At 34.2% G+C, this 18,524-nt stretch overlaps 1 protein-coding gene across 2 annotated transcripts in view; it reads right to left on the bottom strand.

The window, feature by feature from the left end:
* PLXDC2 (plexin domain containing 2) overlaps positions 1–18,524 on the bottom strand; it is a 503,758-nt gene that overhangs the window by 90,891 nt on the left and 394,343 nt on the right. For both annotated transcript variants that reach the window (XM_069086276.1, XM_069086277.1), the window contains exons 8-9: positions 6,336–6,431; positions 6,011–6,092 (exon numbers count right to left, since the gene is read on the bottom strand). In XM_069086276.1, coding sequence (XP_068942377.1) covers positions 6,011–6,092; positions 6,336–6,431 — 178 coding nt within the window. The remainder of the gene's footprint in view (positions 1–6,010; positions 6,093–6,335; positions 6,432–18,524) is intronic.

Here is an 18,524-nt window from a genome sequence, read left to right as displayed (position 1 = left end):
GTATGTGTATATGTGTATGTATTTGTAACTCCAATTTCTCCTAGGAATTTCAATCCCAGATCTCCAGTTGTTTATGAATTACTCTAAACTGGATGTTCTGGAGACTACACATCTACACACCCAAAGATAAATTCATTATCTTTTCCCCATAAACCCTCCTCTCAATCCTAGGGGCTCCAGTCTATACAATGTTAGTAAAGTAATTTTCCTTAAGCACAGGTCTAATCATATGCCTTCTCTACTCAATTAACTGCAATGACTCCCTATTGACTCTAGAATATTCTTTTTAGCTTCTAAAGCCCCACTCAATTAGTATCCAACCTGTCTTAGACATTACTTCCTCTTCCATATTCTATGTCTAGCCAAACTGGCCTTCTCTCTGTTCTTTGCTCCATCTCCTGTCTGTGAGTACTATAAGTAATGCACTCCCTCTTTAGGTCAATCTCATATAAGTTCATCTCTTCCTTTAAGATGCAGCTTAAAAACCATCTCCCACTTGAAGTTTTTCTTCATGTCTCAACTGTACCTGCCCCCTTTCCCAAAATATCTTGCATTTAACTAATTTGCATATATTCACATTTTTGCCTTAATATTTATGCTGCATATATTTATGTACATACTTTACTCCCCTATTAGAACAGAAGTTCCTTGGAAATTTGAATTGTTTCATTCTTTGCGCATTCATATCGTGTGTCTAGAACAGTGCCTGGCATATAGTAGGTGCTTAATAAGAATTTATTTATGGATTGAATCATTGAGTTCCCAAGATAATAGAGTCCTGAGTGGTTTCCTGTTCCAAGAAAGAAGCCAACTCTTTGAGATTCAGACTGCCCCAGGAAATTTTGAATATATGATTGCCATACTTAATAATGAAAGGAATATAAGAAATCCAAGTTTCTTTTTAAAATTCAGCTTAGGTGTGACAGCTACAAAACTGATGTCTACATAAAAAGCAATACTTTCTCTGGAGATGTCCCTAATACTACATTTTTTATTGCTCAGATATTATACAATTATCTACTCTGTTTTTATATAACTTAAATGCCTTTATTAGTCTAATATACAGCAAATGAACTATATTAATTAAAAAGGGGCATTTAAATCCCTAAAGTGAATATTGTGGTAGGCCATGCAGTAGGGGGCAGGGCAAAAGACCACCAAACAAAGAGAAATAGGTTATGAAGTATGGCAAAGTAGACATGATAAAATGACTTTGAACTTTTGGATCATTCTGAAATGTTTTTAAAAAGCAGTATTATGATGTTAGTAAGGATACAACAAATATATTTACTCCTAACAGAGATGTTTCAGTTATGGATTTTACTATATTTTAAATATTTCATTAATGTCAATCATTTAATATTAATTAGACTGAAATTATAAAAATATGAAAAACTGTCCCAACCATTGTCCAGCATATACACAAATATGGATATATAAATATATATATGTATATACATATACACATATATACATATATATACATATATACACATATATATATATATATATATATATATAACTCATAAGTGGTGCAGGGGATAGAGTACTAATTTAGAGTCAGAAAGACCCGAGTTCGAATATAGCTTTGGTCACTTAGTAGCTGTGTAGCCCTGGGGAGGTCATTTAAGCCTGTTAATCTCAGTTTCCTCATCTGTAAAATAAACCAGAGAAGGAAATGGCAAACCACTCCAGTAAACTCCACACTGGGGTCATGAAGAGTTGGACACATGACCAAACAACAAAAACATAAATATACACGTGCATATAGAATTCAACTGGTACTTTCTGATCTCTATATTTATTTCCTCCCAACAGTGGCTTCATCTACACAGGCAAAACCCAAAGGGATGCTAAGAAATTACACAGTAAATGAAAAGAACCAGAGTGGGTAATTTAGCCCCTCAAAACTAGCATCCTTTTTTTTCATGGTTGTTGTATTTTGTTTTGTTTTGTTTCCCTCATTTATTTGCATAACGACCTCATTTACTTTGTATATACACAGACAGAATATATTATCAGACTTAGCAGTTTGAACACTTCTAAAGACATAAGCTTCAGAAGAAGGGAGAAATGCGAAAGTTTTTTTTAATGGTGGAAGTGAGCTGTCAATGAAGAAAGAATATTTGGGGTATATAATGACTCATTTTTCCATCTTGTAGAAAGGGTGCAATAGAAGAATGAGTGTTTTTTAAAAATTGAATGTTAAAAAATATATAAATATAAACTCTGAGCAAGTAATATTTATCCACATTTCTATATTTTTAGTTCAGTTCAGAGCCATGATTTCATCAGTGTAGGGAATTCTCAGTGTGAAAATTCCCTCCAGCAATGTAGATCAGTACAAATTCTCTAGGACTTAAAATTCTTAGAGCATTGCCTTAATTTTGACAAGTGAAGAAAACTGCCCTGCATCCTATAGCTAGGATGTATGTCAGAGACAAGGTGTGTTCCCAGGTATTTCTGGCTTCCAAGCCTGGTCCTTCTCCACTCTGGCACATTGTCTCTCATGTACAACCTTATTTGCAGTTTTTTTTTCATTTAATCTTCAGGAATTTTATCATGCATCACTTATTTTTCACTTTTAATATGTCTGAAAATACAATGAAAAAAAACATCTCAAATGGAATGTCAATTTATCACTAACAAAAGAGGTACACCATGACTTAGTGAATTGTGTCTAGTATTCTAAACCCAATTTTAGAATGAATAACAACAATCCTAGTTCTAAATTACTAAAACTGGGTTCTTATTATGAGTTTGTGTAGGCAGAGCTCTAAAAAAGAGGCATAAAGTTATTTTCTTTTCCCTGAGAACTGATCAAAATGTCTTTTTTTCCCCCAGAGAAGTCAGCTTCCCATTATGGTATTCAACACTAATTGATTTCCATCTGCAGAAGAACACAGGAAAAAAAAAAGGAGAAAGTTCAGAGAGTGAGAAGAGTGTGATAGCACAAAATTTGAGCCACTTAGGATAATATTTCTTTCATCTCATTGACATTGCTAAGAAATATATTAAATTCATGGAAATGCTGTTTGACAGTAAAACTAAATTCTTTAAGCCCTAAGTCTAAGGAGAAATTAATAAAATGCAGTAGGGAAATTTTAGGAGAACAAAAGTGCAATGAACCATAGATAAACCAATTAATTAACAGGATTCAATACATTTATAATTAGGTTCCTGAAGATTTCAATTTTTCCTAGTTGAACTTTTCAGTTTGGGTTTGGGTCTTTGTAAGATTTCATATGGCAGAATTCTGAAAATCAATTTTAAAACTAGTAGTGAAATTGAATTCCTTCCACCATTAGTTCCTATTACCTCAGAAAATAATTTTCAAAAGACAAAACTTCCTTGAATTTCACTTCTTCCATTTTCTATAATAATATCACAAAAATTATAAAAGTAAGGGAGCTTGGGGTCTTTCTCTAGTATCATATATTCAGATACTTTCATCTAAATATGACTAGAAATGAAATGCAAAACACTGGACTTTCTATTTGTGTTTTACACACACCCACACATGCACGCACACACACATACATGCATACATACATATGTACACACAAACATATTTTAAAGAAATTAGACCCAGCATCACTCTGAAAGCTCATGAAATTAGTTTGCCATAAAAGTGGTCTTTCTTACCATTAGTGCTCATAAGAAGTTCAATGTACTGCTTTAACCTTGATTCTTTAGGATACTGTATCATGATACATTACTCCCTAAAAGATGTCCTGTGGTGCCTCATCTTAACATTGAGGTAATGTTAGGTTTTCAAAACCTTTGCTTGCAGGAATCTTTCCAAGGACCAGTTTAGCTGAGTATGAAGACTTGTAATACTAAAATTAGCCATTAGAGATGATTTTTTGGAGGACTTTTGGCATACCAACCCACAAAACATTAATTCAACACAGATATTAAAACAATGCAATATTTGGCTGGCTTTGGTAATTAGATAAATGAATGAAGCTGGTCTTTAATGAACCAGAATGCAAAGGAAATTCTAGAGGCAACTCACAAAAATAAAAAAATATATATAAATACTTCCAATTTCTTAATTTCATTCCAGCCCTATAAACCATTTGTCAAATATGGATAGATTATATTAAATCAAATCACACTTTTAAAAAGGCTAATGAATCAGTCTTTATTTCATTACTTGAGTTGTTTCCACAGAGAACATTACTGATCCTAATCTATAGGGCAGGAAATAAAACAGTAGGTAGAATTTTGGTTAATATAGTTTTACTCAAAATGCTCCACTGCTTCCATGGGGATCAGGAAATGAAGAATTTCTTATAAAGCTTGGAGAGCACAGTGGTCATGCTTTACTTTACACTTGGGTAGCTTATGAACTGTTCCTGGACCTGCCTTCACTCCCCATTTCTCCCCTGCTGCAAATGCAGCAGCAAATGCATAATGAGCTCACAATGGTCATAATGGAAAATCCAAAGTTGCCTTAATTAGCTGCTTAATGTGTTGGCCCTATTTTTCTTTGTAGGATAAGCAGATTTTACAGTTCTCTCCCTTTTCATTCATTGCTGACAGTGAAATTCTAACTGACACCGGAGAGTTGTATAATTTAAATCTCAGTCCCTTAGGTCAGTTGGTTAGAACATGGTGCCAATGAGGCCAGTATCAAAGGCTGGATTCCTAAATGGGCCAACAGCTTTCAATCTTCTGCATACTCACAGCTCACATATAGCACCTCTAACCCTGGCCAGTCATTTCTCTGATATGAGTCACAAAGCAAAGAAGGTAAAAAAAAATGTGTCAGACTAAATACAAATCCATCATCTTCATCATGAAAAAGAAAAAAAACAACCACCTTTCAAGTCAATCTTTTACAGAAAAATGGAGTGAAAATGTTAATAGACTGTAAGAATAATATACTGTAATAATAACTAGAATTTGCATAGCACATTAAGATTTGCAGAACATTTCACAAATATTATCCTCACAACCAATGCTGGAATTTAAGTACAAGTTATTATTCTCAATGTAAGTAGGGGAAACTGAGTCAGCAGATGTTAAATGACTTGCCTATCACACAGCTAGTGTTTGAGGTTAGATTTGAGCCCAGGTCTTCATTCTTATTAGTCCAGCACTATGTCTATTGTGGTACTCTGACAAAGGATATTTTCATTACTGTTATTGTTGGATAATTTAAATTTTATCATAATTGTGATTTTTAAATCAGATTTTGACTTCTTTGCATTTGAAAAAAAGTCTGAAAACAGGGGACCAGTAAATATGTGAAAGTCAGAGTGGAATAAGTAAAAAGTGATGAACTTTTTTAATTTTTAAGAAAAAAAGCCCCCCCCAAAAGAAAAACCTGAAACCCTAGACAACAGATTCATTCATGTCATCAACAAATTCATTCTAAAAGGAAAAATCTTAATGTTAATATAGTTTTCCTCAGAAAGCTACAATGGTTCGACAAGGTCAGGAAATGAAGGATGCTTTGTAAAGCTTGGAGAGTACAGTTGTCATGTTCCTTTTTATGCTTGGCTAACTTTTGAACTGTTCCTGGACAGTTCCCATAACCATTTGGGGAGGACTGTAGCAAATTCCTGAATTGTGTTCTTTCTTTCCAGGGTATTTTTTTTTTAACGTAAAGGATATGATGTATTGTATTTTATGAATATTTCAGGTTTAAATTAAACAAAGGAAAAGCAACTCTTCCATGGCTTCATAATGGCAATAAACATTGGCTTATTTCAGATGTATCTTAGGGAGATCCTTAGGCACTTCCCTAAGATTATAGTTTAAGAGAATGTGGAACCTGGCATCGGTCACACTCTATACTAATAAAATCCTTTCCCTCAAAGACTCCAGAGGTAGGGGAGTGATTAATTTAATTTCTCTTTCCTTTCCTCACTATATATTTTTTTAAACATAGTAATCTATCATATGCACAAATTCATAAATATCCAAATTCACATGGCTTAACATACATTTCAACCCTTACAGGGAGGCAGAAAGAAATCAGATTTGTCTATTTTATTACCTTTGGAGTTTGCTACACCAACTGCAGTTGAACCCAATCTGAGAAGAGATACAAGGTCCACAGCTATTAAACTGGAGACAAGCTAGAAAGAAAAGAGAAAAAAAACTTGTCAAAGAATATGTTTTCTATATTTTAAAAATAACTACCTCTCATAGCAAAATTAAAAAAAATATATCTCATAAATACATATAATAGGACAAAATATCTTTGGATCCCTGTGGTAGGGTTAGAAGGTGTTAATTTGATTTCTCAAACACCCCTGGGAAATGTCAGAATTTCAGATTTAACAATCTTTTTTTCCCATTCACTTAGCCAGGTAACTTACTAGGTAGTGGGGTCATCTCCACAGCTGAAACATTAGTAATCTTTCCCATCTGGAGTTCTACTCGGTGGTATTCATAAATTGTTCTCCTTCGAACATCTATAAGGAAAAAAAAACTGTAAAAATGAAAAAGTAAATAACCTCTGAGTGTTTTCCCTAAGCAAATTATATCTCATGGAATAGTCAGTGAATATTGAAATTATACTAATTTCCATCTGTTATACATTTGAGTCAAAATTTTTTCAGTGGATAAAATCTATTTCGTCTCTTCAGAGTTATTTTAGGAGCCTTTTCCCACTAAGAAATTTATGAAAATTTAGAGTAGATTCTCAAGCAGTTCACTAACTCATTTAGGTAGAATGAGTTTATTTTCCTCAATTGTAATTGTATTCCAAATTCCTGTTTTCTTACATTTATATCTCCTGAAGATTTTGACGACTAAGGCTAAGATATGATGATAATAGTTCTTCCAAACTAAAGTAACTCTTATTTTTTAATAGAATTTTATTTTTTCTAGTGTCAAGTAAAGATAAATTTTGAGATTCATTTAAAATTTTTGAGTTCCATATTTTCTTCTTCTCTCCCCTACCCTTTCCCTAAGAGGGCAAGCAACTTGGTATAGGTTATATATGTGTAACCATGCAAAACACATTTCTGTATAAATCATGTTGTTAAAGAAGAAACAGACCAAACAAACAAAAAACAAAACCCACAAAAATAAAGTGAAAATAGTATGCTTCAATCTATCTTCCAACTGCATGAGTCCCCTCCCTCCCCCCACCCCGATATGAATAGCAATTTTCCTCATGAGACCTTTGGAATTCTTTTTGACCATTATATTGTTAATAAGAGCTAAGTCATTCATAGTTGATCATGGCACAATGTTACCATTACTGTGTACAATATTCTCCTTGTTCTGTTGATTTCACTCTGCATCTGTTAATGTAAGTCTTCTCAGATTTTTCTGAAGTTGGTCTGCTCATCAATTTTTTAGCACAATGGTATTACATTCCCTTCATATACCACAATTTGTTCAACCATTCCTGAACTAATGGACAGCCCCCCAATTTCCAATTCTTTGCCACCACAAAAAGAGCTGCTATAAATATTTGTGTACAAGTAGGTCCTTTTCCTTTTTTCCTTTTTTATTAATTTTCTTTATTTTTTAAGCAGGTCCTTTTCCTAAAATGTTAGGAAGATGTTTTTGCTAATAATAAACATTTACATGGAATTTTAAGGATGTCAAAGTACTTTAAATATATTATCTCATTTGAGCCTCAATATAATACCATGAGGTAGTGTTATTATTATAGCCCTTTTACAGGTAAGGAGATAGAGTCTGAAAGATTTTAAATGACTTTCTCATGGTGACACAAGGTAGCAAGTGCTTGAGACAGGAATCGAACCAAGGTTTTCTTGGGATCAAACTCAGCACTGCACTCACTATGCCATCTAACTGCCCCAAGATATGGAAAATGAAGACTTTTTCCCAGCTTAAAATTTAAACAAACTTGAGGTTAGTCAAATAACATAATCTTTGCTTCAAAGTGTTAGTGTAAAATAACTTTCTTCAAAATAAAAAAGGAGTTTAATTTCAACAAGGAACAAATGATCCTTTCTTTAAAATAAATTCATAATATATTAAGAAGGCCAAGTAGTCTAGGAATAATTGCACTAGATTTACAGGCTGAGAACCTGAGTATAGATCCAAGGTCTGCAAGATACTTATTCATTCAACAAATATAAATAATAGAGTGACTTTGGGCAAGTTATTTAGCTTCCCTGAGATGTCTTTTCCTCATATGTTAAACAAGAGGGTTGGATTAAATTACCTTTACAACCCCCTCCAATTCTAAATAGATGATTTTAGGATATTCATATCTGGAGTTCCTCTCATAGGGCCAAACTCAGATTCTTGATGATTGCATGCAAATTACTTTAGCAAACTACATATTCTTTTGGCCCCAAGTACCAGAAGATGTTTCAAATCCCATGCAGCCAATCACCTAGGTGATTACACTATCTTCCAACCAACAGCCATCTATTCCTTCCTACTTGAACCAGCTGGAGGTGAGACAATCCACAGATCTTCCAGAAGTAAATGCCTCTGTCTCTAGGGAAGTGAATCTACTTATCTTTGAGAATCCTACTCAAGTTCCCAAACCAGTTTAATGGTCAATAAGTATATTCAAACTAATGCATTTTTCTCATTCTATTGCCTGGCCCTAGATAGCAGATGATACTTTAATTTCATATTCTATCCAGCCATGCTCCCAGGATATTTGCATATCCCACCCCTTTTCCACCACTTCAGGACAACTCTTCCTGTCCTGATCACTAATATCCTATTTGGGTTTTTGTCCCATATTAACATCCTTGAAGAAAAGAGATGTCTTAGAAATAGATGTCTTTATTTTATTTTGTTTAAAAAATACTTTATACCCCACTCTTAGGACAGAGACTGTAACGTATTAGGTGCTTGATAAATGCTTTTTCCATCTATTCATTCATGGAATTTATGGGCCGCCATACTAAGGCAATTACTTTGTGCAAATACATTCGCTGCAATTATTAAGTGAATTTAAACAATGGCTCAGTGAAGAAGATGGGCTGTTAGAAAGCAACAGAAAGCATCTTTGCTATTCTTTTTTTCGGAAGGAGGAAATAGACCTGTGGTTTCATTGGTATAGATAGAGAGCTCCTGATGAGCTAACTTCTATCAAAGGTATCAACATCCACTCTGCAACCTACATATTTAAAAAGCTGCCAAGGGCAATGAGAAGCTAAGGGATATGCTCAAGGTGACCCTAATAGCAGGGACAGAGGAAAAATCTGAACCTTGATCTTCCTCACTATAAATCTTTCCATTCCGGCCATGTTGCCAGTAGGATACTAACAAGAAAAGAGACAACTTTCTCTCAAGAGATTTACAGTCTAGATGAGGAGATAATTAGATCAAGTGCAGAAAGCACTCTATAAATAATAATTCTGCTTCAAATGTCAACTATATACAAAATAATTTAAGATACCCATAAATGTTTACAAACAAAATACAAATGTGGTTAATATAGAGATTTTCCCAAAGTCTTAGTGAAATTTTAAGCTCTTAAAGTGTAACCCAACCTGAAGAAGTTAAGGAAACATCTAATCTCAGACAGAGACCATAGGTAACTAAGCTTTGAGTAATATCACCCCCAATTGACATCTTAAATGACATGTCTGGTTCAATGATTTCATTGGCAGAAGGAACTCTCAGTGAGGAAACTCTCCATACTAAAACCAATTACCAAGTATTCTATAATGTATAATTTTAAAAAGTTGCCTGGAAAGTTGAGGAGCTTTGGGCTTAAATCTATGGCCTATGACCATACAACCATTATGTGTCAGACGGCAGGTCTGCCTGACTCTGAGGCTAGCTTGATCTTCATTAAGCCAAATCCCCATTCTGAAGAAGGTCATTGGAGTCAGTGGCATATGATAGAAAGGGGATGATGTGTCTGTAGTCCAAAGGCCTGAGTTAAAGCCTTAGCTGTGTAGCCTTGAATAAGTTATTTTATTCATTTAGACTTCAGTTTCATTATCTGCAAAATGAGGTCTTTTCATTTTCAACAATTTACGAATACATTCATACTTACAAAAAAAAGCTATCTCTGTTAAGGCACTAATATTTCCTGAGGTGTACATTCAGTTGAATAAAATAGGAGGGTCATGCATTCATTTGTACCTATGTATACATAATATTTAGGAATGTGGATCATGAAACCTATTTTTCTTTTCAAACATTTGTTTTTGTGGGAAAAAAAGACCAAGATTGATTAGCATCATTAAATTTCTCAGCACAATGAATTCCTACATGTTGCTTCCCATTTTATTTTGCTAAGCAAGAAAATTAGATGTTAAAAAAATAAACAGACTGTATGGTTCCATAATGGCCATCCTATAATGAAAGATTAAAAAACTTAAGCCCCCACTCCTAAAAAAGGCTGTTTGAGTTTACTGATCACATTTAATGACCAATGAATTGGAAGAAGCAGGCCTTTTGTCTTTTTAGATATTATATCTGTTCAGGTATCTCAAGAATAGTGGCAGCCTGGGAGAGGGGAAGAATATATTTGCCCAAAATGAAATTAACGTAATGGTTTTTGGCTGTTCTATTGCCAGTAGCTAGTGAATCCAAACGGTCAATTCTACGATATTTCAGAGACTCACCTGCCAAATAATAATGATTAGCAATGTGTCAGTTCTGCAGCCAAAACTGTAAGATTTCATATGTATTTATGCATACAAATATTATAAGTATATAGATATGTGTATGTATGTATACACACATGTGTTTATGTGTGTATATACGTATATACACATATATTTCTGTCTAAAGAAATAAACTCAATTAATTTAAAACCAAAAAGCTATGGCTCCACTAATTCAAATGAACCCACCTAAACTACTGCTCTATCTCTTAGCAGAGGTTATACAATTTGGACTATTTTCTTAGCATCTCATTGAATCAGGACCTGCTCCAATTCCTAGCAATTAGGGATCTGTTCAAAACCAAAATTTCCTTGTAACACAATCAAACATATAAAATCTAATTAATTAACCAAAAAGCCTCAAGCTATGTGCTACAAAATGCTAATTTTAAATCATGGATTTGTGACCAGAATACATTACTGAATTAATTATAAGGCATAATTGGCAAATTCAGGAGATACTTTCAATAGCAATCATTTTCCATGGACCCATATGGGAATACAAGCAGTCCAATTTAAGCAATATACAGTACTCTTTATAACAATTATTCTTAGCAATAAAATGTAAAATGCTACTTAAATGAGAATTATTAGTATTTACTTCAATTCATTTAGTTTCTATTATTTCGCTGGCATAGCTATGTCTTTTACCACCTCAGACTGTGATATCTCCATGTTGTGTTCTTTAACAATTCCCATGGTGAAAATTTCATCACCCTGAAGACAATCTAGTGACGAGTCCTCCAAAGTTAGCCAGGGTGGTCATCAGACAACAGTTCTTTACCAAGTCCGCCCCCCTGGCCTTTTCAGGAGAGACAGATATGCCAGTAGTTGCCCTTCACAGACACTACTTTCAAGAAGTCATGGTTACCTTCCTGCCAATGATGAGGCATAACAGTAGCAGTTTCCCGACAGTGATTTTTTAGTATTAATAAATATTTATATAATATTATTACATGATAATCCATATATCATGCTATCCAGCCTGCTCCTCACCCTCTCGGAAGGCTAATATTTAAAATACATTTAGTTAGTCTGAGAGGTTTGTTTTTTTTTCCCTCTTGCTCTCCAAAATTTGGTCCTAGCTTGGGAATACATAAACACATTTTAATGTTCTGTGATTGAGACAGTGCTGAACAGTCAAATAAATTACTTGCCAATACTTCATTATTTACATAATTCCTCTTGCCTAATGATGAACTCCAAATGGTCACTACATTTTTTCCAGTTCATCCTTCAGTAGTATTTACTGAGTCCTTATCGTATGAAAAGAACCATATCAGTCAACTTCAAAGTTCACCTAACCTTCACGCATGGAAAGAAATTTCTCTCGCGATAAGAGCATTCCAGAATCCATTCTGACCTTCCAAATATAGTCCTATGTTTCTCAAAGGACAACTGAAACAGCTCTTTTGAGACAAAACAAAGCATAGGCAAAGAGATGTCCAAGATGTTGATTGAAATGTTTTCTCCCCAGACCTTTGTACTACGTCTGGCGTGTAGTAAGTGCTTAATAAAAGCTTCTTAATTGCTTGGTTTTCTGCATAGCAAAGACAATAGAGAGGTTCTCCATTCCTTCACAACTTCTTTTCTTAAGCAATAAACTCGATAATCCTTAGGTCCTGTTTTCATAGCATGCAATGAAGATCTGACCACAGATTTAGTCTTTATCAAATTCCCGCACATCTAATAAAATTAATATACTGATACACCCTTTGGCTTATGAAAATTCTCTTGTTCCATTTCCTTCAAAATTTATAAAAGAAAAAAAATATGGCTATCTGAATGGACATCCAAATGACATCACTAGAATAGGAAGGAACATGGAAATATTGCTTCAAAAGACACAGAGGAATGTTTATTAATGGAGACATCAACTAACCAATGTGTAATACAGAAAATAAGGGAGAAGAAGGAAAAATTAGTGAGTCATCAAAGCAAATAAGCACATAGAAAAGGAACCTAATAAAGGAGTAGAAAACTATGGTATCATAAATCATGATGTAATAGACGTTAAGACACATAGGCCATTAGGAAAAAGAGATCATCAAAGAGTTAAATTACCCAAATACTTAAACACTTGTTTCATAAAATGCCCTTCAAAAGAATATTACTTCTAAATGTTCAAGTAGAACATGATAGTATAGTTATGGAGGGAGAGTTCAGAAATCTGAGGATAATGCAGAGAGGACTTCCTCTAATTCTAGACATGCTAAACCAGAATTGGGTGTCAGACATGACTATCTAGGGCCTTTTCCAATGGGATTCTATTTTTAAATGTTTTATTGAGTGTTTAATTTTTATATTACATTTGCATCATTTAAAGATACTCCAGCTCTGAAAGGTCTCTTGAAACAAAGTAAAATGGAACTTCATCAGAAAGTGCATAGAACATTCCACATATCCTCTATCTGCCTTTTTAAAAAAAACAACAGAAATCTTTTCTCCATCCTACCTTCTATCCCAATGGTAGAAAAGAAATGGGGAACACAAAAGAAAAACATTTTTTTTGTAAAAAATGAATTACTAAAAAAATCAATTCCCTCAACAGCTGTATATAAATATAAGTATTAATTCTGGACCCTAAATCCATCACTTTTCTGTCATAGATAGTTATATTTGTCCTTTGTTTTCAAAGAGGACCATGGCATGAGGGAAATGATGATATTCCTTGCAGTTGACTTTGATTTGAATGAGGGAGGATTGGGCAAGGTCACCAGTCTCACTTTCTCCTCCAGAGGCATTTGGGTACAGTGACCAGATATTCATCAGGATGACTACAGGTGACCCAGGATGCAATGGGAAATACTGGCCCCCCTCTTTTTATTTTCCTTTTTGGAGGGCAATCGGGGTTAAGTGACTGGCCCAAAGTCACATGGCTAGTAAGTGGGTTAAGTGTCCACATTTGAACTCAGGTACTCCTGAGTCCAGGGCTGGTGCTCTATTCACTGTGCTACCTAGCAGCCCCAACCCTGGCCCTTTTAGACTAAGGCCTTTTCATGTACTCTTATAGTCATGTACTCTTTCATGTACTTCAAAGAGTACTTTCATGTACTCATGTATGTCATACTTATGGCATGCTTCATCATTGAAAGTACGAAAAAGATCCATATAACTTTAATACTTTTGTTGCCTGGGGATCTCATGGTAAAGACCTTCTAGGGACCACATCAGTATGGAGATATTTCCTGGAACTTGGGAAAGCTGATACAAATGCTAAAATAGATCCATCAAAGGGAGGAGCTATTTCTAGTGGAGCAAGAGAATGCAAAATGGACATATTTTATTAGTTATTTCTTTTTATATCACAAACAAGAATTAAAATCTCTTGCAGGTCCTTCAAGGTTGGAAAACATATGACATCAAGGGTTATGTAGTCCAATTCCTTTCATTTAACAGATGAGGAAACTGAGGTAGGGGGAGGTAAAAACACTTTCCCAAGGTCACATCAACAGAATTTGAACCCAAGTCCTGTTACTCTAGAATTAGTGCTCTCTCCACTGCACCAGGCTGCCTCCAATTCATCTTTTCTTGCAGATGGAAAAACTGAGGCCACAAAACATTAAATGACTCATTCAAGGACAAACAGGTAGAAAGTAGAAAATTCAGGAGAATTCAAGCCCAGCAGCCCACTGTCCCATACTATTTTCATGTATTTTTTCAGTGACAGATAGGCTGTCTAGTGACTTAGGATTTCCCTTGATAAATTTGGAGAGGCTTATGACCATGTTGGCTGCAGGGTGAAGTTATATATCATCACAGAATCTCCTACAGTCATAGAATGGGAACAAGTTGCATCAGTCAACAGATTATATACACCAATGAATCCATGGATCCTTAAAAGACTGAAGTGCATATATCTCCAGGGTTCTAAAATGTTTTCCTCCCCACTCACTTCAATCCTCTAGCTCCAAATTTCCTCCCAAACTCTCACAGGATCTCATCACTTATTAGGAATATTCAGGTCCTCTGATATGAATGTCTACAACATTACTCTTCCATCCTGCTAACTCTCAATATCCTCATTTATTTTGTTTACCTTCAATCTCAGAGGAAGGGATTGCCCTCCTTCTTAACTTACCTTCTGCTGCTATATTATTTCTTCTCTTAACTTCAGGGACCTTACTTATCCCATCAATAATTCCCTCCCACTATTATCAATCTCTTAGTCTCTAATGGCTCCTTTCTTGGAATTTACAAACTTGTGCAGATGTCCTTAAAATCCTTAAAAAAATCACATCTTCTATACTCTCAACATATTGTTCTTTCTTCTTTTTTACCATTAAATTCCAGAAACTTCCAACTTCCTCACTCAATTAACAAGCATTTATTGTCTACCAAGTACCGTGTGTGTGTGTGTATGTGCGTGTGTGTGTGCGTGTGTATGTGTTGTATTCACGTAGCCATGCCTGTGCACTCAGATAGTTGAGATGTTAAGGGAGATCTAAAAAGTATATGAAAACAAGAAAGGCAAGAAGTCTAAGTTCAAAACCTTCCCTAGACACTCTCTACCTGTGGGATCATGGCCAAGTCACTTAAGTTTTCAGTTTCCTTGCACGAAGTAATTATAAACATCATTTACCTCCAAGCACCATTATAAGGAAAAATATAAATATTATATTATGTCTTGTAGCATAGATTCTTTTATATGTCTTTCTTTGTTTAAGACATTATAAGCTCAAGAATGGGATTTGTATTGGATTAACTTCAACTTTTAGAATTCTGCAAAATAAAACCAAGGAAACATTGAGTGAGAGTCTGAGAGATTCTTGAGAGTAAAAATCAGGAATTTTACTGAATGGGCTTTGTGATAATGCTTTTGATTGGTCAAAGGCATTTTTGACATTTCTTGACTTCTCAATCTTGTTGTGGATAAAAGAGAACACATAGCAGGGTACTGCCTAAGCGAGGTGTTAATATATTGCTTTAGAAAAATAAATCTACTCTGATGATACACTAATTTCCATTTTCTTCTGCTGCTTCCTCTACGCAGTACTAGATTAATATAATTTTAGTGACGGATGTTGTCTTTGAGATGCTCTAATCCAAACTACTTGTTTTACAGATGCATTTAATGGAGAAGTAAATGAATGACCGGACTCTGAACCTATCTGTGTGAATCTGGGAAAGTCACAATCTCCTTAGCCTTATTTATCTCATTTGAAAAACCAAGGAGTTAAATTATATAGCCTCTGAGGTCCTTAGAGCTATGGGTTTAGGACTCTATAAAACAGTTTTCAACAAAGTACTAAAATGACTTAACCTAACCAGGATTAGTACGTGTAGGGGCAATATACTGTCGACAAAGAGTTCATATTTCTTTTTTAACTTTAAAGTTTAAACAATTCAAACTACATCATTAAAACTAAAATTAATCATAATTCTATTTGTTAGGAGTCACAGAATCACACACTCTTTCTCATTTCAAAGTTAGGATAAATAACTAGTCATACACTTTTAATCTACAGGAGAGGAAATTGACCTGACAGGTAAATGATTTTACCAAAGTTCTATGTAAATTCATAATATATTCTACAAAGTCAGAGGATATAAATGTTCATTCTACCACCAATGAATGACTGAGAAGAAAACCATCATTGTCCATTCAGAATATGGCTGGGTAATTTTCAATTAGATATGTAATAGCTCATTGCCCAACATGATTACACAAAGGAAATGTTCACAAAGAGAAAATCATTTTACCAAAAACTCAAAAAGGAATACAATTATAAATATGCTAATTTTCCAGCGAATATTCAAAAATGGTTCCAATACTTCCATCAAAAACAACAGCAACAGATCATTTGGCCATGCTGCAAGGTACTCTCCAGGACAACCAAGGAATATTCTTTCTTTAAAAAGTCCTTTAGACATTTATCAGTATCAAAACACTGAAACTTCATTTTGGGCAAATGCTATCTAACTTTGAAGTGTTTTATGATCTATCAAGGGAAAATATTTTATGGAACAACTTTATAACCTCCATTTATTTGTTCTTTCAGAGAGCCTTCAGTGGGTGACGAGGTCCCCGACAGCCTCAGTGTCCAAAGAAATACTGCTGGTGCACTGAATTAATTATAGCCTCATTTTTTCCACTGTATTGGTCCTAGTTCCTCTTACTTATTTCAGTTTCTTCACTTTGACTTAAAAACTAGGGCAGCTGCCCTGGCAAATCTTCAAAATAAAAACTTGTGATTATCTTCTCTTTCATGAATTAGAATTTACCAGATTCATATTCTTAACATAGTTCCTGATGGAAAAGGACTGGCGAATATAAATCCTGACTTTAGACATTAAACCAATTCAATAAATTTAATTTAGTAAACAACAACACTAGTGGTTTTCTAGATCATTTCAATTTTCAAGGCGGGAAATGATCTTTAAAATTGCAAATGACAAAATCTATTGCAGAAATTTCAGTTCTAATTAGACATAACATAAATTCAGAGAACTAAAATCTTTTGCCATAAAAATTAGGTTAATTTCTTTTGGCAGTGATTGGCAAAAATCACATCAAATATTGACTATGAATAAAAAATCCCTCCCAGACTTTGGTAATGTCCCTTAAAAATTTTCAGTTATAACAGTTATTTTACAAAAGTTACTAGGCAACAATAATAAAAATACTTTAATTCCAAATCATTTTTTTTGTAACTTCAATCAAGTGAAAATTGATTTGGAACGTAACTGTTTGAAAACCTTACCTTGTATTATTATGCTTAATATTACTTTTTTTGTCATCTTGTAAAAACAAAAGCAGTTTGAACACTTTAAAATATTATTATAAATTGGAGCTATTATTAGGAAAGAAAATTTAATTTTTAATATAAACACCATTTTGGAAGCATTCATTTTAAAATTAAAGCTATTTCAGTCAAATTGATATTTTCCACCGTATAACAATGTGACGCATTTCTGGCATGGACATGAACCATTAAATTATTTGATTTTGTTGGTTACAAAAATATGAATATGTTTTTAGTTTAGAAAATAAAGTCAATTAATAGATTTATGGTAATACCACAATATAAATCAATAGCTACACAGCAAGTCTCAAAGCATTTAGGGAACCCCTAGTTATGTTGGATATCTTTGTTCTACAAATTTCAAACTTTATTTTTAAGTGGCTAAATTTTCTTATTAATCAGTAAGTTGTAATGCTGAACATAAAGTCACATTGCCTCAAGAAGACGGATGAATTATCAGATACTTATTGGTAGGAATCTGCCACTAAGCAACCACCAATCCTTCAACTGTCTGTGAAAGCACAGATAAAAGATAGTATCCTAAAGAAATCTTAAACTTAATCAAAAGAATGCCTCCTGGGTTAAAATGCCAAGCAGTGAACAGATTTCTAACATTATTTTAGAAATTTCTTAAAATGAGTTTTGCCTCAATGTTTTTGAGGTATTAAATCTAGCAACTTAACGGGAATATGCCATATCTTTGCTGTATAATGGAGGCCTAAAATTAGAGGGACTTCCAAGCCTCTGTTTGCTATGGTATATTTTGAGATGAGTGTTGTTCATTTAAAGGGATGAATCCACTGACTCTGTTGGCTTATTTCACACTTATTCCCTATGATGATGTCTATGCTCTGACATTTGTCCACTTCTTATTCACTCTTATTCTCATATCTCCTCCTGCCCCCTCCACCTTTAGTGTGTTGACATCCAATAGGGCCCAAGGTCTGGAGCAGACTTCTATATCTTTGCCTCTTGAAGTTCTTCACACCTTTCAAGGCTCAGCTGACATGCTTTTTCCTACAAGAAGTTTTCCCTAAACCCTTAGGATTAGTCTTAAATCTCCTATACATTTAATCCTATAATGATTTCAATTTGAGCTATTTAATGCATTTTACCCTTTCCTCTGGTTTCTCCATCTGCTATGAATTCTCTCTCTGTCTCTCTTTCTCTCTCTCTCTCTCTTTCTCTCTCTCTCT

The sequence above is a fragment of the Petaurus breviceps genome, unplaced genomic scaffold (genome assembly GCF_028583685.1).
Source record: "Petaurus breviceps papuanus isolate PSGF00001 unplaced genomic scaffold, PetGlider_PUasm1.0 178, whole genome shotgun sequence".
Classification (NCBI taxonomy): Eukaryota; Metazoa; Chordata; class Mammalia; order Diprotodontia; family Petauridae; genus Petaurus; species Petaurus breviceps.
The sequence above is the reverse complement of the archived record's forward strand: the minus strand, read 5'-3'. Positions and strand labels throughout refer to the sequence as shown.